The sequence below is a fragment of the Manis pentadactyla genome, chromosome 7, assembly GCF_030020395.1.
Source record: "Manis pentadactyla isolate mManPen7 chromosome 7, mManPen7.hap1, whole genome shotgun sequence".
Classification (NCBI taxonomy): domain Eukaryota; kingdom Metazoa; phylum Chordata; class Mammalia; order Pholidota; family Manidae; genus Manis; species Manis pentadactyla.
Window position 1 is genome coordinate 131,405,647 of NC_080025.1, and position 25,376 is coordinate 131,431,022.

The 25,376-nt window shown below is 39.4% G+C and overlaps 1 protein-coding gene across 1 annotated transcript in view; it reads right to left on the bottom strand.

Moving 5' to 3' along the window:
- SLC35B4 (solute carrier family 35 member B4) overlaps positions 1 to 22,781 on the bottom strand; it is a 32,451-nt gene extending 9,670 nt beyond the window's left edge. The window contains exons 1-6 of the mRNA XM_036905580.2: positions 22,176 to 22,781; positions 15,342 to 15,455; positions 12,378 to 12,480; positions 4,202 to 4,251; positions 1,739 to 1,820; positions 1,464 to 1,524 (exon numbers count right to left, since the gene is read on the bottom strand). Coding sequence (XP_036761475.1) covers positions 1,464 to 1,524; positions 1,739 to 1,820; positions 4,202 to 4,251; positions 12,378 to 12,480; positions 15,342 to 15,455; positions 22,176 to 22,252 — 487 coding nt within the window. The 5' untranslated portion in view covers positions 22,253 to 22,781. The remainder of the gene's footprint in view (positions 1 to 1,463; positions 1,525 to 1,738; positions 1,821 to 4,201; positions 4,252 to 12,377; positions 12,481 to 15,341; positions 15,456 to 22,175) is intronic.
- Positions 22,782 to 25,376: the final 2,595 nt, after the last annotated feature.

The window sequence follows — 25,376 nt, forward strand, 5'->3', positions numbered from 1 at the left end:
TTAAAGAACATTTATTGATTGTTTAAAGTTCTACAAATGTTACAAATTAGTTGTAGAACATGTACAAAATTTTAAAAAGAAATAATCAACCACAATGTTAACCAGCCAGTCCTTAACAGTTTGCTACACATCTCTTCATATACATTTGTGTGCATATTTTATGCTAAGACAGGATCTTAAGGAATATACAATTTTGTATCTTCATGACATAAAATTTTTCCTAGATCCTCCTTCAATTCATTCATTAAACTTTTTTCAAAAGCATGATTTAATGGCTGCATATTATTCCACCATGTGGATGCATCATACTTAAATGTCTTACAATATGAGAACAGCTAATTACTTCCAATTATTTCATCATTAATGTCAATGTACATCCTTGTACACAAATCTTTAAACAAAATGTTGATTATTTCCTTAGGATAAACTCCGATAAGTGGAATTACTCGGTTCAAAGGTTGCAGACATTTAAAAAACTCAATACCTAAATTTTCCTCCAGAAAGACTGTGCCAATGTAAACTACAGTTTATATGAAAATGGCTGTCTTATTACACTCTCAGCAGCAGCAATGAGAATAATCATTTATTATCCTGCCAATATAATAGACCCAAAACAAAAAGGTACTTGTATTTTATTTTGCATTTCTTTGATTACTAGACGTAGGCTAAACAAAATTATTGGACATTAATTTTTTTCCCCATGAGTTGTATATTCTTAGCCTATGCAAATTTTACTGGATACAGTATTTTCTAATAGCTCATAAAGATCTTTTTACGTTAAGAAGGGCAAGATAAAAGGGTAAAGTTTCAAACCAAGAAGCAAGGAGAATATAGTTCTTTCATTGCTACTTCTCTTCCCCTTGGTCTCAGTCTGTGATTGCTATCAGCTGCATGCACTTGGAGCCTCACCGCCCTATCACAGAATACAAAGGCAAAGCTGTACAGGAGTTGTCTAATGAATTTCAGAAAGATATACTTGTATTTTAATAAATTCCCCAGGAGATTCTGAAGATCAGTCAGGTATGGGGAAAACTGTTATGGGTGAGTTAACTTAAGAAAACAAATCTAAGATTTAGAAATAGGTCCCTTGTAAGTTTAAAGAGTCAACTGCTGTAGTGTGCCTGTGTTTAGTAGAAGCTTCTACTCAACAGACAGATCCTGAAGAATTGGGTGACACTCTTAGCGGTTTCCAAAGAGCAACTAAACATACTTCCTTTCTATTCCAGTGGCAACCCAAAAACCCATTGATCCACGTTGTAGAACACACTACTATGAACATGGGCATTTTCTTTTTTTCATTTCTTGAACACGAAGGTTCAGAAATATATGATTCCAGATGCCTCTCTCTTCCATGGCATAATTTGTTTAGCTGAAGCTTCTTGCAAAGAAACACATCCCTTCGGAGAAAACTCAGCTAACAGAACCTCAGACACAACTAGCTTTACTGTAATTACTGTACTTGCCTAGTAACCACCATGCAAATGCCTGGAATCCATCAGTCTCACTCGAGCTGGACTGTGAAGTCTAGGAAATAAGAAAAAATACTAAGTACAGAAACGGGAACTACATGCAACATACCAGATACAAGGGATATATTTGTGTTACCCATTTCCCTCCACTCTTCCAGAAATGTGAATCCTTGTATTAGATAAGCATTTAAATTTATTGCAACAACCGTGATGTACCTAGGCCCCCATAGCAAGGAGTGAAAATAAATGATTTGTGAACCAATTCTTACCACCTGCTTTGCTGACATGAAAGTGCAAATAAATATTCCCACAGACACCAGGGCAATGGAGGTATATTTGAATATACTGTATCTGAAAAAATAAGAATAAGAACACCTTAGAAGGCACAGATACAAACGTCCATATGATGTTTACAGTCAGAATGTGCAGAAGAGAACAAATCACCAAAATATGACTGAGGGGGTCACTTCCCAGCAGAGTCCATGTAAGTCTGCATGGGAGACAATCGGGATGCTGACTGGTTTCTAAACAACACCCTTTCTTGGTGTGGTTTAAAATAGTTTGTTTCCAATAGTTGGTGGACCAATCGATTGTTTCAGCAGAAAACAAAAACAAAAGACACAGACTATACATGCCATGCCCTGCTCTCAAGAGTCCAGATGAAAGCCTGCCTGAGACTGAAACTGGCACCCGTGGTTCTCCCGTCTTCAGGGGGCCCCAACCCGCGTGTGAAGGGTGGGCTCTCAGGGACGAGCAGCAGGACTCGGCACTCAGAAAGGAACTGAACTGCCCATTTTCAGGAGAGGATTTTTTTAACGTCTCTGAATGACTTCAATGCTGTTTTTAAATGCTGCCATGGTTGGCTAAAGGAGGAAATATTAAACTAATAGGACTATTGGCAGGAATGACACTGGCATTGCACATTAACTAAAATAGTATCATTAACGTCCCTCTCAGGCTCTTGGTGATAAAGCAAAAGGCCTCAAGCAAGAATGAAATTTAACTTATAGGATGAATGATCCAAAGTTTTCTACTCAAATACTTGGTATAGTTCTGGTCACAGCAACGCCTATAAGAGAACTGGCAAGAGGCCAAGGGCATTATGTTAGAGTAGAGGGGCTGATGAGGAGACAGGTCCTGCTGGAGGCTGACAGAGAAAAAAGGGAACGCTTCAGTCTGGGGAAGAGCATGTTAGAGAGCTTTGTAATTCAGGCCTAAAAAATAATGAAAGGCATGGTTAAGGTAAATACACAAATCCTGGAATGAGGGGAACACTATGAACGTGAGGGGCTCCACTCAAGATAGACAAAGGGAGCTGATAAGTTATTCATTCATGATATCAGATAGTTAGCTTAGGGAGATTTCCTGCTCCCTGGGGGATGTACACTGTAAGAAAGGCTTAGATATTGGGTAGATTCTAAACAACAGACTCAAAACAACTTCTTAAGGGAAACTGAGATTTTTGAGAAAGGCCTCTGACATTTTGGGGGAATATATATATATATATATATATATATATATATATATATTTGGAGAATACATTCCTTTTATAAGATATTATTTTATATCCCTGTTATAGGCCAAAATCAAAGTTTGGAAAGACAACAGATCTGTCCCAAGGTGAATCCCACACTACCAAGAAACATAGCAGCCACGTCAAACATAAGAAACTTTTGATCATTATACATGTATGAATGGAGAGAACCTAGAAATCGACAACAACGTTACCCACCTGGGGACTACATAAGCCTCAAGAGATAAAGGGCTCATAGCAAGGGGCCTAGCAAGATAGGACAATTGCCTTTATGACACAGCCTTATTATTTAAAAACTCTAGGTTCCCACTCTTCGAATGAACAGCTGGTATGGAAAGTTCTAATTCTGGGGCTAGATGAGAATGTTGAAAAGTGGGCATTAACTTCTACTATTTTGGTCTTAACAGCGAGGGTGAACCTCCCCTGAGAAATGTTCCAAACTATATTCTCTCTCTCCCCAGAGCCCCTCCCCTCCTTGGGAATGGCAGGTGAGCTCAGGATGAAGGTGGGAGCAAAAACTTTGAAAAGGCATCCCAGTTACTTCTGATAGTTCCTAACCATATCCCAGAGACAGCCATTGGTGACAGTCACAAAAAGCAGTCCTGAAACTTGATTCTACCTTCTTGGCCATTTGGGCCTTTGTTAGAAACTTGCCTTTTAACATGTATGATTATTCCTTAGTTGTTATGTTGTGCTGATGAATACCTTCTATGACAGCACCGTCCCACAGAACCGTGAAGTTGGGGATGTTCCAATCTGGGCCCTCCAGTACGGCTGCAACTAGCCACATGTATCTACTGAGCATTTATAATGTGACTAAGAGACTGAGAAACTAAATATTAAACTTTATTTAATTTTAAATAATTTAAAATGTAAATAGTCATAGGTAGCTAGTGGTTCACCATCTGGGACAGCAAAGTTCTATGTCACTTGAATTCACAGGCCAGTATGGCACTAAAGAGTCATTGATGACAAGAGCTCATTAGCTCTACACAGAGAAAACACTGCTCCAAGGCACAGGTGGGGCCTCTTACCTGTCCACTGCCCCAAGAAAGCTCACCATTATCACAGAACTAAGAAGGCAGACAGCCGAAAGCAACTGCAAGTTCACCACCAGGAGTAAAGGAATCCAAACTAACTTACAGGTGGGACTCAGGATGTTCCTCTTAAACACAGAATATGAAACTGTATTGTTTACCTTTTCTTCAAAATGATAATTCCTAGAATCATATTGGCAATTAGAGAACCCTGTAAAAGGAGACAATGGTAACAGAGTTTTAGTGCACTCGGAAAGAAAATACCATAATTCAAGATACATGGACAGGGGTTAAAAACAGAAAAAAAGGAGGTTAGGGTGAATAATTACTAATGTTCTTACAATGGCAAAAAGTAAAAATCACTAAAAACCTTTTGTGTAAAATCATAAAATCTTTTAAAGATGACAACAAAAACAATTAACTTTTAGTAACTGGTAATAGTTGAAGCTAGGGCTAGCAGGAGTAAATTATACTATAATCTTATTTTGTCAAGTTTCCCATCTATCTAATTTATAAGACCTTTAAATAAGCTGTTCTTCACCCCCAGTTTTAATGAAAGAAATTGCGCAGTGGGTGGGTGGGGGTGGGTCCAAGATGGCAGTGTAGCAAGAGCCTGAACTCACCTCCTCCCACGGATACACCAAATCTACACAAACACCTACAGTAGTTCCTCCTAAAGAACTGAAGGCTGACTGAACAGCTTCTGTACAACAAAGGTTAAAGGCCACATGGAAAACGGCAGGAAAGTTGACAGGAACCCTACCCCGAGACTAGGGACTGCAGCAGTGAGGAACCCCTGCCTAGACAGGCACACTCTGGGGCACAGAAAAAGCTGCGGTGTAAAAGTATGCACACTTTGGCTCCAGTTTCCTGCCAGGGCACCCCCAGCTCAGAGTGGCCCAGGATCCCTGGCATGGGACCACTACAGCTCCTGCTATCCTGCCAGGGTAGCTCCAGCTCAGAGCACCCAGGAACCTTGTGGCCTGCACCTGCTTTGGATCCTGCTATCTTTCTAGGGTGCCCCCTGCACACAGCACCCCAGGATTCTCCTGCCTGTACCTGCTTCAGCTCCTGCCAGCTTGCCAAAGCTGCCAGGCATGCAGTCTACACACACCAAAAAAGCAACTGCAGCAAATACAACTAACCCTAAAAATGACCTGAAGACTATAGAACAGACCACCTACACCTGGTGAAGAAGAGATGACCACACAGAGAAGGGTAAAGGGGCAGAGCCATGATCAACCCATTGGGTCCCAAGCCCTTCCCCATCCCAATTCATAGGCAAGAGGAAGAGGAAAGAAGTAGGGAGGGGAGAGGTGCTCAGGAACTCTGCACACCTGGCCCTGGAGATCCGCTCTGGGAACATGAGCCCACACTGCATTAGGTTCTGGTGATTAGCAGGGCTGGACACCAGGGAGAGCTGGAGCACTCTGAAAGGCTGAGACTCCTGCTGCTTGTGGAGGACAGGCATGCTCTGCCAGTCCCACTGAGACCCAAAGGAGAGGTGGCAATTTGAAAGATTTGCCAGCTGTGGTTAAGGGGTGCAAGAGAGGTGAGGGTTGGATGGAGGTCTCTCTGCAGAGGAGAGGGCAGGTGGATGATACCCCCCAGCCTTTCCTCAGCATAACAGGTCAGGTAATCCTGGGAGCCCCAAATGCTACATTCCCCTCTCTGACAGCTCAGCCTGGAGGGGTTTCCCTGCACACTACCAGCAGGCCAGCCCACTTGGCCAGCAGCATCAGACTTTGCTGCCTGGAAAGCTCTCCCAGCTTTCTGTCTTGTCTCAGCCCAGTTAGAGAGGCATGTGCAAGAGCCATCCCTAAACACTCTTTCTTCATCACAGGTGGCCCAGCTCACAGCCACCCACACATCCTGCCACCATGTAACTTGCTGCACTGTGCACCTGCCCCAGAGCCATGTGACCACACCAACCACTCCTTTAACCCAGCAGCCCCACCATCACTGCAGGGCAGGCATGGGCAGCCCTGCACAATATTCCCAGAAGCCACAGCTCTGATCACAAAGGGCTGGCAGCAGCAGACTGAGATAAACCACTGTAGGCAGACAGAAAGGCAACCCCACCCATTGTCCAACAACAGCAACTGGGGCTACACAGCAAAGGAGAACCAGGCACTAGAGTAGAAAGAGTCCTGAGCTTCCAGGCACCACAGGATGCCTTCTTCATAAAGCCATTACTCTCTACACCACAAAGCATAGCAGATCTGTCTAATACAAAGGAAGAGACACAGAAACCCTGACAAAATCAGGAGGCAGAGGAATATGTTCCAAACAAAATTATAGGACACCAGCAAGAGGGCTAAATCTTCTTGATAAAGATTTCAAAGTAAAAGTCATAAATATGCTCACTGATCTGCAGAAATGTATTAAAGATCTCAGGGAGGACTTCAACAAAGAGACACAAGAGCTGAAGAATACAGTAACTGAAATGAAACACACAATGGAGAGAATGATTGTTTCAATCAATGAGATAGAAATTAGAGAACAGAAAACAATGAAGCTGAGGAACAAAGAGAAGAATCTCTAGAAATGAAAGAATGCTAGAGAGCTGTGTGGGAACTCTAAACAAAAACAATATTCATAAAAGAGAGGTATCAGAAGGAGAAGAGAGAGATAAAGGGATAGAAGGTCTCTAAGAAATAATTGTTGAAAACTTCCCCAAATGGGGGAAGGAAATAGACATGTAGGTCCTGGAAGCACAGAGTGCCCCTGACAAAAGGAACCCTAGAAACACACCACCAAGTTATATAATAATTAAAATGACAATGACTAAGGATAAGGAGAGAGTACTGAAAGCAGCCAGAGAGAGAAAGATTACATATAAAGGAAACCCAATCAGGCTATCAGCAGACTTCTCAGCAGAAACTTTACAGGCCAGAAGGGAGTGGCATGAAATATTTAATGTACTCTTCAACCCAGAATCCTCTACCCAGCAAGATTATCATTCAGATTTGAAGCAGAGATGAAATATTCCCCAGATAAATGAAGGCTGAAGGAATCTATAACCACAAAACTGACATTATAGGATATGTTAAAGGGACTTCTGTAGACGGGAATGTTTCTAAGGCTAAATAGTTTTCACTAGTGAAAATAAAGCCACAGTAAAAGTAGTAGACCAACTACTTACCAAGCAAGTACAAAATTAAAACAGAAAGAGTAAAACCAACTATATACAAAATCAGTCAAGGGATACACAAAAAGTACAGATTATGACATCTAATACCTAAAGTGCAGAGGAAGAAGAAGAAAAAAGAATTACTTTTAGATTGTGTTTGAAATAGAGCAATCATCAACTTAATGGAGACTATTATATAGTTAGGAAGCTATTCTTGAACCTTATGGTAGCCACACACCTAAATCCTATAATAGATACACAAAAACTTAAAAAAGAGAAATCCAGTCACAACACTAAAGAAAACCATCAAATAATAAGAATATAAGAGAAGGAATTACAAAAACAACCAGAAAACAATTAATAAAATGGCAATAAGTCATACCTATCAATAATTACCTTAAATGTAAATGGACTGAATGCACAAATCCAAAGACACAGAGTGGTAAAATGGATAAATAAACAAGACCCATCTATACGCTGTCTACAAAAGACTCATTTCAGACACAAAGACATACACAGACTAAAGGTTAAGGGATAGAAGAAGATATTTCATGCAAATAATAGGAAGAAAAAAGCAGGTATAGCAGTACTTATATCAGACAAAATAGATTTCAGACAAAATAGATTTCAAAACAAAGAAAGTAACAAGATCTAATGATAAAGGGGTTAGTCCAACGAGAGGATATAACCATTATAAATATCTATGCACCCAGCATAGGAGTACATAAACATGAAAAACAAATACTAACAGAACTAAAGGGGTAGACTGGAAGTCATTCATTTTTGGAGACTTTAACACACCACTCACACCAAGATTAACCAGACATTAACCAGAGGCACAGAACAACACATTAGATCAGATGGACTTAACAGATATCTACAGAACACTCCATCCCAAAACAGCAGGATACACATTTTTCTCAAGTGTACATGGAACATTCTCCCGAGTAGATTACATACTTGGCCACAAAAAAAGCCTCAACAAACTTAAAAAGACTGAAATTGTATCAAGCAACTTCACAAACTACAATGGTACAAAACTAGAAATAAATCACACAAAGAAAACAACTCACAAACACATGGAGGCTAAACACATGCTTCTAAATAATCAATGGATCAATGAACAAATCAAAACAGGAATCAAACAATACATGGAGACAAATGAAAGCAACAATACAACAGTCCAAAATTTGGGGGACACTGCAAGAGCAGTTCTAAGAGGAAAGTAAATAGCAATATAGGCCTCCCTCAAGAAACAAGAACAATCCCAAATAAACAGTCTAAACTCACAAAGAAAGTAGAGAAAGAAGAATAAGCAAAACCGAAAGTTAGCAGAAGAGACATAATAAAGATCAGAGCAGAAATAAATAAAATAGAGGAAAATAAACAATGGAAAAACAAAACCAAGAGCTGGTTCTTTGAGAAAAAAAAAAAAAATAGATAAACCCCTAGCCAGACTTATCAAGGAAAGAGGACACAAACAAAATCAGAAATGAAAAAGGAATAGTCATAAGGGAAGCCACAGAAATACAAAGAATTATTGGAGAACACTATTGAAAAATTATATGCCAATAAATTGGACAACCTAGAAGAAATGGTCAAGTTCCCAGAAAAATACAACCTTCCAAGACTGACCCAGGAAGAAACAGGAAATCTGAACAGACCAATTACCAGCAATGAAATTGAATTGGTAATCCAAAGAATCCCAATAAAATCCAGTACCAGATGGCTTCACAGCTGAATTCTACCAATCATTTAAAGAGAGCTAATACCCATCCTTCTTAAAGTATTCCAAAAGGCAGAAGAGGAGGGAATACTTCCAAACTCATTCTATGAGGCCAGCATTACTCTAATATCAGAACCAAAGATACTACAAAAAAAGAAAATGTTAGACCCATATTCCTGATGAACACAGATGCAAAAATCCTCAACAACATATTAGCAAACCAAATTGAAAAATACATCAAAAGGATCACCCATTATGACCAAGGGAGATTTATTTCAGGGATGCAGGGATGGTACAATAAATCCATCAATATCATACACATTAACAAAAAGATGAATTAAAACCACATGATCATCTCAATGGATGCTGAAAAAGCATTTGACAATATTCAACATCCATTCATGATAAAAACTCACAACAAAATGGGTATAGAGGGCACATATTTCAACATAATAAAGGCCATATACAACAAACCCACGCTAACATCATACTCAATGGCAAAAAGCTGAAAGCTTTTCCTCTAAGATCAGGAACAAGACAATGATGCCCACGCTCACCACTCTTATTCAACACAGTACTGGTGGAGGTCCTGGTCACAGCAATCAGACAAGACAAAGAGATAAAAGGCATCCAAATAGGTAAGGAAGAAGTTAAACTCTCAGTATTTTCAGATGACTTGATAATTTACATAGAAAACCCTGAAGACTCCACCAAAAAACTATTAGCACTAATAACTAGATTCAGCAAAGTTGCAAGACACAAAATTAAGACACAGAAATCTGTTGCATTCCTATGAACTAACAAGAACTATCAGAAAGAGAAATCAGGAAAACAATTCCATTTACAATTATACCAAAAAGAATAAAATACCTAGGAATAAACCTAACCAAGGAGGTGAAAGACTGTACTCTGAAAACTATATGACACTCAGGAAAGAAATTAGAGATACTAATAAGTGGAAATCTATCCTGTGCTCATGGATAGGAAGAATTAATATTGTCAAAATGGCCATCCTACCCAAAGCAATTTACAGATTCAATGCAATCCCTGTCAAACTACCAAAGCAATTTTTCAATGAACTAGAGCAAATAATCCTAAAATTCATATGGAACCACAAAAGACCCTGAATAGCCAAAGCAATCCTGAGAAAGAACAAAACTGGTAGGGGTTATGCTCTCTGACTTCAAGCTATACTACAAAGCTACAGTAATAAAAACAGTAATGGTATGGGCACAAGAATGGACAGACTAGAGAGCCCAGATATAAGCCCACACATATGTGGTCAATTAATATATGATAAAGGAGCCATGAATATATAATGGAGAACAGTCTCTTCAATAACTGGTGTTGGGAAAACTGGACAGCTATATCTAAGAGATGAAATCAGATTACTGTGTATACAGAAAAGTAAACTCAAAATGGATCAAAAACCTAAATTTAAGACATGAAACCATAAAAATTACAAGAAAACATAGACAAAAATCTCTTGAACATAATCATGAGCAATTTTTTCCTGAACACATCTCCTAGGCAAGGGAAACAAAATGAAAAATGATTAAGTGGGACTACATCAAACTAAAAAGCTTCTGTACAGCAAAGGACACCATCAGCAGAATAAAAAGGCAACTTACAGTATGGGAGAATATATTTGTAAATGATTTATCCAGTAAGAGGTTAACATCCAAAATATATAAAGAACTCATACACCTCAACACTAAAAAAACAAATAACCCAATCCAAAAAAGGGAGGAGGACCTGAACAGACACTTCCCCAAAGAAGAAATACAGATGGTCAACAGGCACATGAAAAGATGCTCCACATCCCTAATCATCAGGGAAATGCAAATCAAAACCACAATGAGATATCACCTCAGACCAGTGAGAACGGCCACTACCCAAAAGACAAGAAATAGAAGTGCTGGCGAGGATGTGGAGAAAAGGGAACCCTCCTACACTGTTGGTGGGAATGTCAATTGGTGCAGCCACTGTGGAAAGCAGTATGGAGGTTCCTCAAAAAAACAAAAATAGAAATCATATGACCCAGTAATTCCACTTCTAGGAATTTATCATTTTCTGATTTTGAATCGGAAATCCCTGATTCAAAGAGACATATGCACCCCTATGTTTATTACTGCATTGTTTATAATAGCCAAGATATGGAAGCAAGTGTCCATCAATAGATGAATGGATAAAGAAGATGTGGTACATATACACAATGAAATATTATTCAGCCATGAAAAAAAAGAAATCCTGCCATTTGGAACAGAATGGATGGACCTAGAGGGTATTATTCTAAGTGAAGTAAGCCTCATGGAGAAAGCAAATAACATGATTTCACTTATTTGTGTCACCTAAAAACAAAATGAACAAAATAGCAGTAGACTCACAGATACTGAGAAGTGATTGGTGGTTACCATGGGGGAGGGGTTGAGGTGTGTGGGTGGGGAGAGGAGGGTGACAAAGGGGCACAAAAATTCTCAGTCCCAATATAAATTGGTTATGGGGATGGTGCTACAGCATGGAGAATATAGCCAATGACTGCGTAAGGGGTGAGGATTTAATAATATGGGTAACTGTTGAACCACTGGGTTGTATACTTGAAACCAATATAAGATTGTATATCAACTATACATTAATAAAAAAATATATTGTATGTCAATTACACTTCAATTTTTTAAAAAGTGCAGGGATCTCTCTCCTCTGGAAAGGTGTCAGCCAATCAGCAACAGTTTATTATTGAAAGTCTACCATATGCTCAGTGCTTTGAAGGTGATCTTTGTAATCATAATTAACTCAGAAATGTCCCTTTAGGAATAACACATTCAATCTCAGACCATACAGAAATGTTCTAATTCCAGTTATCATCCATTTTGCATTTTTCTGCAATCCTAACTACATTCCTCCTTGAAGTCTTTCATGCTCTTTAGGAAACACTGTTTTAATTTATATACAACTAAATGCAGGTCTCCCACCATACATGAGGCAAAAAATAAAACTTTTGCTGCTTTGGGAGAAACCCTACCTTCATCAGGATCTTTGCCTTCTTTAATTATCTCAAGTCTCTGCTTAAAAAAATAGAAAATAAAAAAAGTATGTGTTCCATGTACTAGAAGAAAACGTAAGTATATGGAAGAAAAGGTGATGACAAGTGAGTTAAATAACATCCATAACAAGTTTGAATAAAAAATCAACCAGATGAAGGAAATTAAAGGTAAAATCTGTTTCCTAGGGAAATTTTAACTTTCCTTTTATTAATCACCCATAGAACCTCAATAAAATAAAGTAAACCATCCATGTTCACATTTCTCTTTTTGCCTTACTTCTCAGATGAAAACAAGCTTCTGCTCACTTATCCATTAGACCTATTCTTATATCCTAGACTTTACTTATTACAAAACCTTCCTATTTTGACCATCTGTTTAATCTACCCAGTCAGCTACATTTTTCAAACATACGTATGTAAGCCAGCAGCACTTACAGATCTAAATATCATATGCAGAGGCATGGCAATGTTGAGATTCAGGGCATAGTTATTCACCACGCTGACAGTGAAGAACATGGTCACCATTACAGCATAGTACCTGGAATGCAGAGATGACAGCTCATCAAATAGAACTTACTATTTTAAGAAAACCAAGTAAAACAATTTGCAATCACAATATAGGTGGGTCACAGGGAAGGCAGTACAGCACGGAGAAGACAAGTGATGACTCTATAGCATCTTACTGTGCTGATGGACAGTGACTGCAATGGGGGGTGAGAACTTGATAATATGGGTGAATGTTGAAACCACAATATTGTTCATGTAAACCTTCATAAGGTTGTGTATCAATGATACTTAAATAAAAAATAAGAAAAAGAAAAGTATAGAAGGAAATAGATATTTTTGGTTAAAAAGTATTTTACTTCTTCTGTATTAAAAGATTGTATCACTATTATAACATGAAGCCAAATACTAAGTATGTATAAAACTATTTCATAAAGCCAGGCTAATATGAAAAAAGCTTGAATTATATAATATTTTTAAAGAAACACTAATTTAATATTTTTCAAGTATACACAGTAACTGAAAACTGGGCTTCAAAAAAGTTACCTAGTAGACATCAGTAGGTTTTTTAAATTGGATAATTTTTATTATTTTGTTAGTTCTTTGTAAATTATTTTCATATACCTCTAAAGAGCTTGAAAATAGTTAATTTTCTCAAATATTTCCTCTATACACTTGTTTATTCTATTAATTTTCACTATTTCCAAAGAAAAGATTTACTAAGTCAAGGGTTACTTTCAGCCTAGTAACTTAAAATATCCCACGTTCTGAATTGAACCAGATGTCTCCAAATGAACCAGGACATTATTTGACTTGTACAGATTTGTATTTAAAATCAGGGCCCTTATTTTTTGGTAGTTTATAGGTCTTTAAATAATAATAAAAACAAAAAAATTTTCAATCCAGTAACCCTAAGATAAATGGATAAATACAAATGAAAAATTATGAATAAATGAATTAAATAATTTTACAGTTGTATGCCTGTTTTTTGATTTAGAAAATAACAAGATGCCTTTTATATATATATCAGATTAAGCCATTTAAATCGCCACTCTTGTAGGTCAAAAAAAGGCTGAAAAGCAATTTCAGAAAACTCAACCTAATCAAAAAGAGAAAAAAATCATTTTTTAAATAAGTGGGTAAAGAATGTGGGGCAAAGGTAAATAAGTGGTTCCACAGTCTTCAGGAAATGTTGAAAAATCTTGAGCACAGATTCCCCACCCGCCCTTTCAGACATTTGAAGGGTGTGACAGCACTGAGTCTCAAGTTATCTTCCCTGACAAGAACCTATTTTGCACTGCTGGTTAGGTATAGAGCAATATGGCCTAACAGGCAGCCACATCAGGGCTAAATTAACATGATCTAGAAATAAAGTTACAGTGGATGCAGAACACAGTCCTACACACATGCAAAATTTCTGACAACTGCTGTTTCACAGCTTCTAAATAATATACTGTTGGTGACTTCACAAGGTTTCTTGCAAATTTTCTTCATCCTGTCTTGAAAAGATGTCTTTCGGAGAACAGAGTTCATCAAGGTTTTTCAGGATAATTAATTCCAGCTATTCCACATTGCTGCCTACACAGCACTGCTTAGAAATAGCTCATGGGGATGAATGACACAAGAAAGATTCTGATTATGGTTTCCCAGGTAGAAAATAAAACAGCCCAAATGGGACACACATGGGGTCTGGTGATGAGGGCAGCATCCCAGGGTGCCTCAAAGGGCAGGTTAGGGAGTGACCCCTGAGCGCTTATGAGAGGGGGGTCGCAGGTATTGTGGAATTTGAAATGGAGGGACGAAGCGGTGGGAGGCAGGAGGTCAGCCGGCTAGGATACTATTACACAAGTTAGAGTGAGAGTGAGTAAGCTCCTGAACTGTGCTGGTGACAGCCAGGATGGGAAGGGACGGGGCGAGGAAGAAGGAAAGGGCCGGTGAAGCCAAAAAGTGCCAGAGCTCCTGGGATGTAAATGCTGGTCTTGGGAGCAGAAAGCTTTATGCAGGTACTAAAGCCAATGAAAGCAAACCCAAGTATTCAGAACATTTAACATCGCACTGGGCACTTAAAAAATACAATATTAAGAACAAAATTCAGTCAGATTTTCTACAGCACGTCACTCAGGAATGCTGCAAAAGGACACCCACGAGGATGAGCCTTATCCAGTCCCGGGATATCTTCGCACCAGAACGTCCCTTTCAGATGAAGTGACACTATCCTACTAAATACATGTGGATGGTTTACACTTTTATTTCAAGTCTTCTCACAACAGCAATGCTGAGTTTTCAATACATTGTTTATTATAAGAACTGCCCTGTTTTCTATTTGGGCCCTATGCAAATTTGAACTAAAGGATGGACGTCTGAAATCAACAATTTTGCCTTTGTTTGCCATTCATTTTCTTTTGAGGTGAAATTCATGTAACAGAAAGAGAGCCATTTAAAAGAACAATTCAGTGACATTTAGTACATTTGCAATGTTGTGTAGCCACCATCTCTTTTTATTTCCAAAAGCCATTTCATTTTTATGAAGGAGCAACACCACTCAGCATATCTAATAACTTCACCAACATGAGGACAGCATACAAAACTATTTTCCAAAATTGTGGTCACACTAGGCCTTTAACTGACCACATATAAACACACACACATACACACACACACAGAGTTGTCTCCACTAGTTATTTTAAGTATTGTAGCAGGAATTTTATTCTAAAAATATGCTCTCTGGAGTTTCACAACATATTAAATTCAGAAAATGAACTATTATTTTACTGATATCTTTGATATCTATAGCTCTTATAAAAGGATGTCTCATACTCCTTTTATATAGGTCCCAGAAAAGCTCTTCACTTTTTTTAAAAAACGAAAGTTAAAAGAGATTTCAATGTGCCGTACCTTATTGGGATAGCTGGCCGCTTCCTTCCCAAATCAGCTTCCAAGAAGAAGCCTTCCACAGCAATAAATAAAAACTGTGCGAATGTCACAATGTTCCCACATCCTGGATGCTTCCTATGTAGTAAATAACAAAGAGAAAAAAAGGTACAAAACACTGAGATAAAGGGCACTGAGATTTTTTGTATTGACAGTTCAGACTAATGGGGCAGATAGATTTCTATTAGCTGCTGTTCTTATTTCAGGTTTCATAACCCAATGATCACATATAATTATCAATATACTTCACAGAGAAAAAATGTCAAGCTTTCTTATTTCATTCTTCTCTAGGTATAGCAGGCCATGAGTAAGAATCACTTCACTTATCATCAGGAAATGTACATCAAACCACAATGAGATATCACCTCACACTTGTCAGGATGGCTATCCTCAAAAAGACAAGAAATAAGTTTTGGCAAGGATGTGGGGAAAAGGGAATGTAAAATGGAGCACACACTATGGACAACAGTATGGAAGTTCCTCAAAAAGTTAAAAATAGAGATACCATAAGACCTAGTAATTCCACTTCTGGGAATTTACCTAAAGAAAACAAGAACACTAATTTTAAAAGATATATGCACTCCTACATTTACTGCAGCATTTACAATCCCAAAATACAGAAGCAACCTAAGTGTCATCAATAGATGAATAGATAAAGATGTGGTATACAATGAAATATTACTCAGCCATAAAAAAGAATGAAATCTTGTCCCTTGTAACCCATGGATGGAATTCGTCAATTATGCGAAGTGGAATAAGTCAGACAAAGAAAGACAAATACTATACAATTTCTCTCATATGTGGAATTATAAAACTAACAAAAACCAAATAGATTAATAAATACAGAGAACAAACTGATGATTGCCATAAGGGAGGGGAATGGAGAATGGGTGGACTAGGTGAAGGGGATAAAGAAGGAAAAACTTTCAGTTATAAAATAAGTAAGTCACAGGGTTGGTAAGTACAGCATAGGGAATATAGCCAATACGTATATAATAACTTTGTAGCTACAGATGGTGAGCCTTCATAACATACATAATTGTCAAATATGTTGTACACCTGAAACTAATATTGCATGTCAACTATACTTTAAAAATAACACACACATACTCAAAAAAAATTATTCTGGATACACTTGTTCCTAGTACTAGGACACAATTTTTCTAGTAAACTGTAGGAAGTTGGTCACGTTACTAGCATTGAGCCTCACTTAACTAAGAGGGCTTTAGTCAGGATCCTCAGTCAGGATTCTAATCAGTATAAGGGGCAAAAGCCCAAAGCACAGAAATACACTCAGGTGTCCAGGAATGTTTACATATCCCCCAACCAGGAATCACCATGACTACCGTCGGCTTAAGACTGTGCGCCCACTGCTTATGATGTTACCTTAGACAGTGCCCCAACGAGGGCAGTAACTGGATCGTGGGGTGGCAGGATCTCATTCTTTTTTGAAGTATCAAATAGAGAAATACATACAGTACATAAACTAGAAAATAATGTATCTATGGAGGGATGATTTGGGAAAAAATATCTAAAAAGAGTCTTTGGTGGGGGTGAGGGGTAAGGAGCAATAATGAAGCAAAGACTGAGGAACATTATTACTATCTAGTGTTCCCCACAACCCTTAACACAAACATATTAGGCAAACAACAAATGCTGGTGGAATTCAATCAGACCTCTTGAGGATCTATGTAAGGGTTCGGGGATCTTCCACAGCGACGTTAGGAGGAACAAATTCACAAGACAGAAAAATTCCTTCTGACATCCTTCCTGAAGCACTCTGTGAAAATTAGTTACTTAAAATACCTGTGGTTTTCTTGGGCCTGCCCTCCATTAGGTTCTGCTCAGTCACTGGAAGAAGTACAAAGTGAGCAGTTGTCTTTGTTTTCCTAAAGCTTCCAGATTTCCCATATTACCCATATTTTCAGGCCTTCATACTCTGTATTTTCATCTTGATCAAAGACATTTATTTACCCAAAGCTAGTGATTAAGAGATTTGACTATATTATTATATATTAGTATAATGCTCTTTATTAAAAACAACTCCATTCTCCATTGTCAGTATTAATATTAAACAGCAATGCCAAGTATACGAATTCTTAAATATACCCACCAGGCACAGAAAGAGACAACTCCAAGCATAAGCCATTCTTGTACAGAGCTCGGCTTACCATCTGAGGCAGGACTGTTGCTACCCTGTAGGCTCCACTGCCTATGAAGGTTTCCTTGAAAACCACTTTATATTCATTTCAACAATCTCTTTAGCACTTCTTATGTTCAAAGGACAGAGCTAACCATCGCAAGGATCCATAAGTAATCTTGGAAGACATTTACATCATCCAAGGTGCTAATTAAAACCATTAGCCTAAATATGAGTAGCAGAAGGCACTTCAGGCCTAGATAGTTCCTGGCACACTGCTTGTCAGCACTGGCTAGGCTGCTCTTTAAAAACCCATATGCCTGAGGAGCCTCGCCCTCCCAGTTCCAACTGGATTGGTCTCTGGAGTAGCATCATGGAATCTATAATTTTGAAAGCTTCCTACTTGATTCCCTAACGTGCAGCCAAAGCTGAGAACTACTAGTGTAGGTCTGGGGAAAGGGCCAGGAGGTGGGGGAGAGGGGGCGTTAAGGATGCACAGGTAATTCTTAGGTGCTGTCACAAGGTTTGGAACGGCTGTACTCCTCTGGTTAAAAGTACACAATGACACTGGATAATATGGGTGAATGTAGTAACTACATTGTTTTTCATGTGAAACCTTCATAAGAGTGTGTATCAATGATACCTTAATAAAAAGTACACAATGACATGCAGGATCTGTCACTTACCGTGTGACAGTGAAAAGTTAATTACCCTATTTAAGCCTACTTTTCTTAGCTTTAAAATGGGAACAGTATTAGTGCCTATCTCATTGGTTAACTGTACAGTAAACAAGCCATTTCCTGAAAAGTACAACACAGTTTTTGCCAGGAAGTGAAAAAGGCCAAGACTAGTTCCACTAGGATCTTGCGTATTGGAAAGTCTTCACTTGTAATAACCCTTTTAAAGATATTTATATTGACCAATTTTTCTCACCTATAAAATAGAAGTGATAAATTCTTAACATTGTAGACAGGATCCAATGATAAATTAAATACAGTGCCAAGCACAAAACTTAGCCCAAAAGGGGTTCATTAAGCTTCCTTCCTTTCCCTCCATTTTCTCTTTACCAAATGCTTAGGCCAATTAAAGAACAATAATCAAGAACCCATTATGTGTAAAGTTAGGTGTTAGCTGTGAGGGCGGACAGGACTGAGACATGATGCCTGTGCCCTTAAGGTGACCACACTATGCTGAGAATGCAATGGTAAGAACCCAGTGCCACACAGAGACGGCTAAGGACTGTCCACGTCCTGTTCATCTTCATGCTCCCACTCTCTGGGCCCAGTGTCTGGCCATCATTCAAGCAATTGAATGAATGTAGGGGTGCCTCACAGGAAACAAGAATGATCTAGAATACTAGGACTGTAGGCAAGATGAAAAACAATTTATTTCAAAACATGATTCATGTTACAAGTGTATTCTTCACAGGATTTTTTTTTAAAAAGCATCATAATAATCTTCAATTTTATCTTTATTTTGTGGAGGTAGATATTATTATGCCCATTTATTGCTAAAGACACTGAGGGCTATAAGGAAAGTCTCCCAGGGCCACATGGCAAATAAACGGTGCTTTTAGACCTCTTTCTTCTTATTATTGTTATTATTTTTTATAATTCAGTGGTTTTAGTAGAGAGTTTTGCAGCCATTATCATTATTTAATTTTAGGATACCTCCAAAGAAATTCCATATACATTAGGAGTCAATCCCTAGTCCCTCCTCCCCTATCTCTGATTTACTTTGGCTTTTATTTCCATAGGATTTTTAAATCTCCCTAATGTACTCATATAATTCAATTTTTGAAACCTCAACTTTACAGAGCTTTTTAGGAACCCACTGTTGTATAGCTACCAATGAAACTATTTATTTCAGTTTGAATAATTCATTTTAAAACTTCAGAGTAAAAACTTAGGTCCTTTTCCCTCAATCACTTCTTTTCTTGAACTTTATCTTCAGGAATTATAGCACTAACTGCTATGTTTCTCTTACTTCAAATTCTCTCTGCTAAGAATCCAAATTTTTACTTTTAAAAAAGCAACTTTAAAGGGAAAGAATTGGACAGATAGCTTATGCCTTTTGTATTTCTTATTCTACAGTTAGGGAAGTTCTTTATGTGATTCAATATTACGCACCTGATTGAAAATAAACAGGGAAAAAGAAAATGTCTCAGACTGTGTAAGATGCACAATACCTTGCCTATTCAATTAGCTGATGTGTGCATACCTTGTTTCCAAGGTAGAATGGAAGCTCTTCCAGGAGGGAGATCAAAGCACTAGTTCATTACTTCGCCTCTGCTCTAGTCACCGCATGGTGCTTCATATTTTATTACGGGATCTAATTATAGGTATGAAAATCAGAAAGAAAGAACTAAATTTGGGGGAAATGGTTAAAAATCTTTGCTTCTCCCTACAAGTCATGCCAGTATTTTAATTTGTACTTAGTGCTCTGTTTGTCCCTTATTAGGGCATGAAATGGTCCCAAGGAAGTCATGTAAGAAACACAATTCCTACTCTACATTTATGAGATTTCCATTGCACTGTCTCAAGATAAAGTCATAAATTATGAAAAGACCAAATCTACAAAGAACCTTCAAGAGCATCTGGCCCTACCAGCTCATATTTTATTGATCTGCAACATAAGTCATAAGTTGCTGAAGCAAATCAGGAAAAAGCAGCTATTCACTATGGCTTACCATTCATTAAATTAATAAATGTACCCCTCACCATCTTGGGAGAACCCCACTGCTGTATGCAAAACTCCAGATTTACAAGAAAGACAAATAGGGAGTGATGATTTGATGATGTATTTACAAATTATTCAAAGTGTACCAAATAGAAGCTCCTATAATGCACAAAAACTGTGAAGTTAGATTTATTCACAACTTTTCACGAACAGCTCAAAAAACAAGTTATACCAGAACTGAAACAGAAGTTGGTAGAGGATGCCAACTCCACCTGCTTCAGGCTTTATGCGTGCATCTCTTTTCATCCTTCACAAGCCCTGCAAGGCCGGTGATGCCATCCTCCTGCCTTTTACAGTTCAGAGAACAGCCTTGGGAAGATCAAGTAATTTAGTCCATGGCTCACAACCAGAAATGAGGGCCTTCAGTTGCTAGCATATTCTGACATCATAAAGCCTTTGACAAGATTTAATTTAATGGCATATTTAACACAAATCTTACACTATTATTCTCTGATCATTTCTGTGGCTGGCCTGATTTTATAATTTTTAAAAATTTTAAATCAATTTCCAAAGTGACCTTCCTTTGAAATGTGCCATGCTTATCCCCAGATGCATTTTGCTTTTTTATTTTTATATCCCTCACCGCCTACTCCCAAGGATGATGAACTACAGATCTTTTTCAACACTTCCTGCATCATAAAATTTCAAGCTCCACAATGGCAAAAATTAACCCCACATCGTAAGTAAACTGATTGCTTCACAATGACTTAATCAATGAAAATAAAACACATTTGTAGTTGGCACCACATGAGGAATTGACCAAAATCTGGGTAACCAAAAATGGGCCGCTCAAGTTCAAAAGTAACAGGGAGGTTGAAAAAGGTATCACACTAGGAGTTCAGATATTCTGGATTCCAGTTCTGGCTTTACCATTTAGTAGTAAACCACCACCTAAATTCTTGGGAACCTGTTTCATTTTCAGTAATACAGAGATTATAATTCTTGATTTAATTTGTATACAAGATTACTTTGATGGGCAATAGAGATAATGTGTAAATTCAGAAGCATGGAGCTACAACCATAGATATTTTAAAGCCAGATAAAGGAGGCCCAGAGAAGCAAAATGACTTGAAAAGGTCACACAGCCAGAGAGACAAGACTGAAATTCCTATCTTTGAGATTTTTAGTCCTGAGTCTTTTCCAGCCCAACCGTTGTTGTCTTTTCTATGTAACAGCTTCTACCTACTGAACTTTGCACATTATTACTCAACTTTATTTGCGTGCCACCTCACTACAACTTAGTTTCCCTTTGGGAAAGTGTCATGGCCATTCATAATTTATAAAACTATGCCTCAAAACACGTGTTTCCCAACTTAAAGACTATAGTATCTTAAAACTGGAAATGCTCTTATCAGGCCAACTGGACCGACCTCTGCATAAATAAGAATTCTTTCTACTACATCACTCAGAGGTATATTTAGGCAAAATAGTCATAACTATCTCTAAGGCCAATAAAACAAATGCTTTGCGGGCCACTTTTACAGAAATGAAACTTTCTTTGCAGCGTGTAAACAAAGCATTACTCAAGTCAAACGTGGCATTAACAGGATCCAGAAAAGAGCTGGAGGAACCTTGGGTTCTGCCACAACCTCCCGGCCGACCTCGGCCCGGTCACGTGGAAAACTCTCCAGGCTTCAATCAGCCAGGGTGTGAAAAAGGGGTGACAACAGCAAAACCCCGAGAGTTCCCCTCGAGAGATGCTGTGACAGTTAGGCGGGAGAGCGGAGGTGCGCTGGATGACCGAGTCCCGGCTCCGCAGCATCCCAGGCAGCCCAGAGCCGACCCGGGGCTCAGGCCGACCCACCCCGGGCCCCGCGTGGAGTGGGGCGCGCCCCGGGAACGGCGCGCGGGGGCGCCCCTCCTCCGGCTTCCTCAGGGCAGCCCCAGAATCCCGGGTGCGGCCCGCAGAGGTCACTTACCGGGCCAAAAGCTCTAGGAAGATCACGTTACTGCAGCAGCCTGAGAAAACCAGGCCCACCGCGAAGGCCGGGTGCATCGGTGCAGGGAAGGGGAGCGAGCGCGCCGAGGAAGCGCCCGCCTACACCGCTATCCCTGGAAACCGGGCCGCCGCCTCCTCCGCGGCACAGCGCATTGCCAGCGTACCCGCGCGCCGCTGTCCCCGGGGGCCGCCGCGGTCTCCACTTCCCGCGCGGCGCCACCGAAGCCGCGGGCCCAGGAGCTGTAGTTCGCAGGCAGTCCGGCCCCATTCATTCGAGGGGGCGTCCGAGTCCCGGTCAGACTACACATCCCAGGATGCCGCGCGCCCTGACGTCAAGCGTGTGGTGTCCCGCCTCTGCCTGACAGCTTGGGCAGCAGACAGGGCGAGGTGCCTGTCAGGTCTCGCGCTGACGCCACCAGGCGCGGGGCTTGCTGGGAAGTGAAGTTCCAACGCTGCCGTGGATTCCGGCGAGGCAGTGCCGGTCTCACGCCACCAACTTAACGGGCTCGCAGCTGTAGGCACGGAACTACCCTGAGCTCAGTCGTTGGAGGGGTTCTAGCATCCTAAACAATACTGTTGAATTGAAAGTAGAAATTCCTCTGAATTTCTGAAAAGAACATTGGTCTGAGCAAGTTCCGGAAATGTATCTTGGCTCAGCCCTAATCAGTTCGGCAGCCTCTTTGAGCCTCAATCTCATCGTAGCCTGATAGCTGTTAAGTGTTAAAAGCTATGGGGATCTGACGAAGATGGAGATTCTGATTAGACCCGGGCCGTGGTTCTGCGTTTGCAGCAAGGCCCCAGGTGATGCTGGCGCAGCTGCTCTGTGGGCCACACTTTGAGGAGCAGACGCCTGTTAGCTGGTTGACTGCGGAGGTGGCATCCCACCGTTCCCATTGTCTCAGGGGACTACGCGCCAGCCCGCTGTCCTTAGGCTCTTCCTTCCCTGAGGCCTAAACCATGCTCAAACTTTCTTTCTCCTTCACTTTACCACCAAATAACTTTAAAGAGTAATGTGTACCCATAATCTCTGCCTTTTGCTCTGATCAGAGCCAGATTATTCAAAATGTCTCATTTAGAGTTCAAATGACCTGTTAATTATCAAAATCATGTAACTCAGTCTCACCTTTCTTGATCTTGCAGTGCCTTTTGACAATGAAATTTCCATTTGTTGACATTCTCTTGTCCCACTGCTTGTACGACACAAGTCTCCTGTTTATCTCCTTCGACTTACCTTTTTTCAGCTTTGTGGGCTTTTCCTCCTCTACCCACTTGAGTTCTCCTTCCAAAGTTCCATCATTTATCCCCTATCTTATTGACCTGAACGCTTTCCCTTGATGAGCCCATCTCTAACCTCAACCATTACCATATGAAACTGAGCGTATATGTCCGTATATGTATAGCCGCAATCTCCCATGTGCCTTACATTTTCCAACTGCTTATTTGACATCTTCACCAACATATCCTCATAAACCTCTCAATCTTAGCATACAGATTATTTACATATTCAATAAACATGTAATATTTTCAGCCTAATTTTTTAAATATAAACGTCAAAAACACTGCTCAATGAATTTGCATAAACAGTGTTATGTAACCAATACCCTGGCCAGGAAATAGAACATCCCAGAAGCTCCTTGTGTCCCTTCCAATCACTAATCCTCTCCAAGAATAATTGCTTTTCTTTCTAATTAGTTTTGCCTGTTTGGGGACTTAAGTCAATGAAATCGTGGAGAGTATTCTCTTTTGTTTCTGCTTCTTTCACTCAATTACATTTGTCAGTTCATCTGTGTTGTTGCATGTAGTTGCAGTTTTTATTCTCACTGCGTATATCATTCTCTTGTATAAATATACCACAATTTTTCACTCCTAGTAATAGACATTTTGGCTATTATGAATAATGCTAGTATGAAGTGTCTTGTACAGAGCTTTTGGTGAACATAAATATACATTTCTGTTGGATATCAGTGTATTAATCAAGGTCCAATGAAGATAAAGAAATCACACAGTAACAGGGAAAGTTTAATGTAAATAATTATTAACTAGTAACAGGGGATTTATTACTGTAAGAGTTTAAGAAACTCCCACAATGATAGGAACAGAGGATACAAGGAGATAGATACCCAAGGAAAAAACAAATTTGGAAGAGGGACTTCCACCTGTAAGGGGACTGCTGAAATCACAGAGGTGAGTGCCACAGGATGTCCCACGTGCTGCAAGAACAAGAAGAAAGGAAAAACAGAACCAGTAAGACAAGTCACTTCCCCCTGCGGTGCTCCTACAGCGCGCTTGGGGACAAAGGCCCACATGGCACCGCCTGGTACAGGAGAAATGTCCAAGGTCCAGCTCCAGCATCACGAACAGGACCATGAAGGGTGGGTTTGGACCTGGAAGGCTGGGACACCTTAGGTTTTTTTTTAAGAGATCATTTCAACTTACATATTTTAATTTTTTCATCATAAAACCAAAGTTATGAAGTGTGGACCAGTCTTCATCTCCCAGGCTTTTTCTTCTCTCTCAGAGTTCAAAATACTAGCATCTTCGAATGGGAACTTCTTAGACAGCAGCTGGGGTCAAACCTTCACACAATCCACTTTCCTTGTGGGGAAGGACCTACAGTTTTGAGAATGTTCATCATCATCTCCCCCCATGTTTGTCAGCAGGAAAAGCTGTCAAGGTTATTTTAAAGGCTATTTTTGCTTCTTGTTCCAGCCACTCAGATATATTTTGAATCATTTATAAAATCCATTTAAACAATCTGTTGACAAAAAATTCAGTAGAAGGACTCCTATGGGATACTGCTTGACACATGTCCTCAAGTTGACAATCCTACAGAGATTTGTCACTTGAGTTTTAAGAACCTATTTTCCATATCTATCACATGTAGATGATTTTCTTCTCTCTAAATCACAGAAGTCTTGAGATACCTGGAGCTGAGCATAAAAAAGGCATACTATAAATATATGTAAGGTATTATCTATAAAGTCAAAATATTTTTGTTGCTTGTTTCATAGGTCAGATTCAAGCGATGGCTCAGGGTATTGATAGATTTATATAATCTAGCTTCTTTAAGGATGAGATTCAAAAACAGATTTTCTTGTTCAGAGTCTGAAACTAAGGCACATAGAGTTTTGACTAGGAAGGAAACCTTCTTGACCAGGATGTTACAGGCACAATGCCAAGG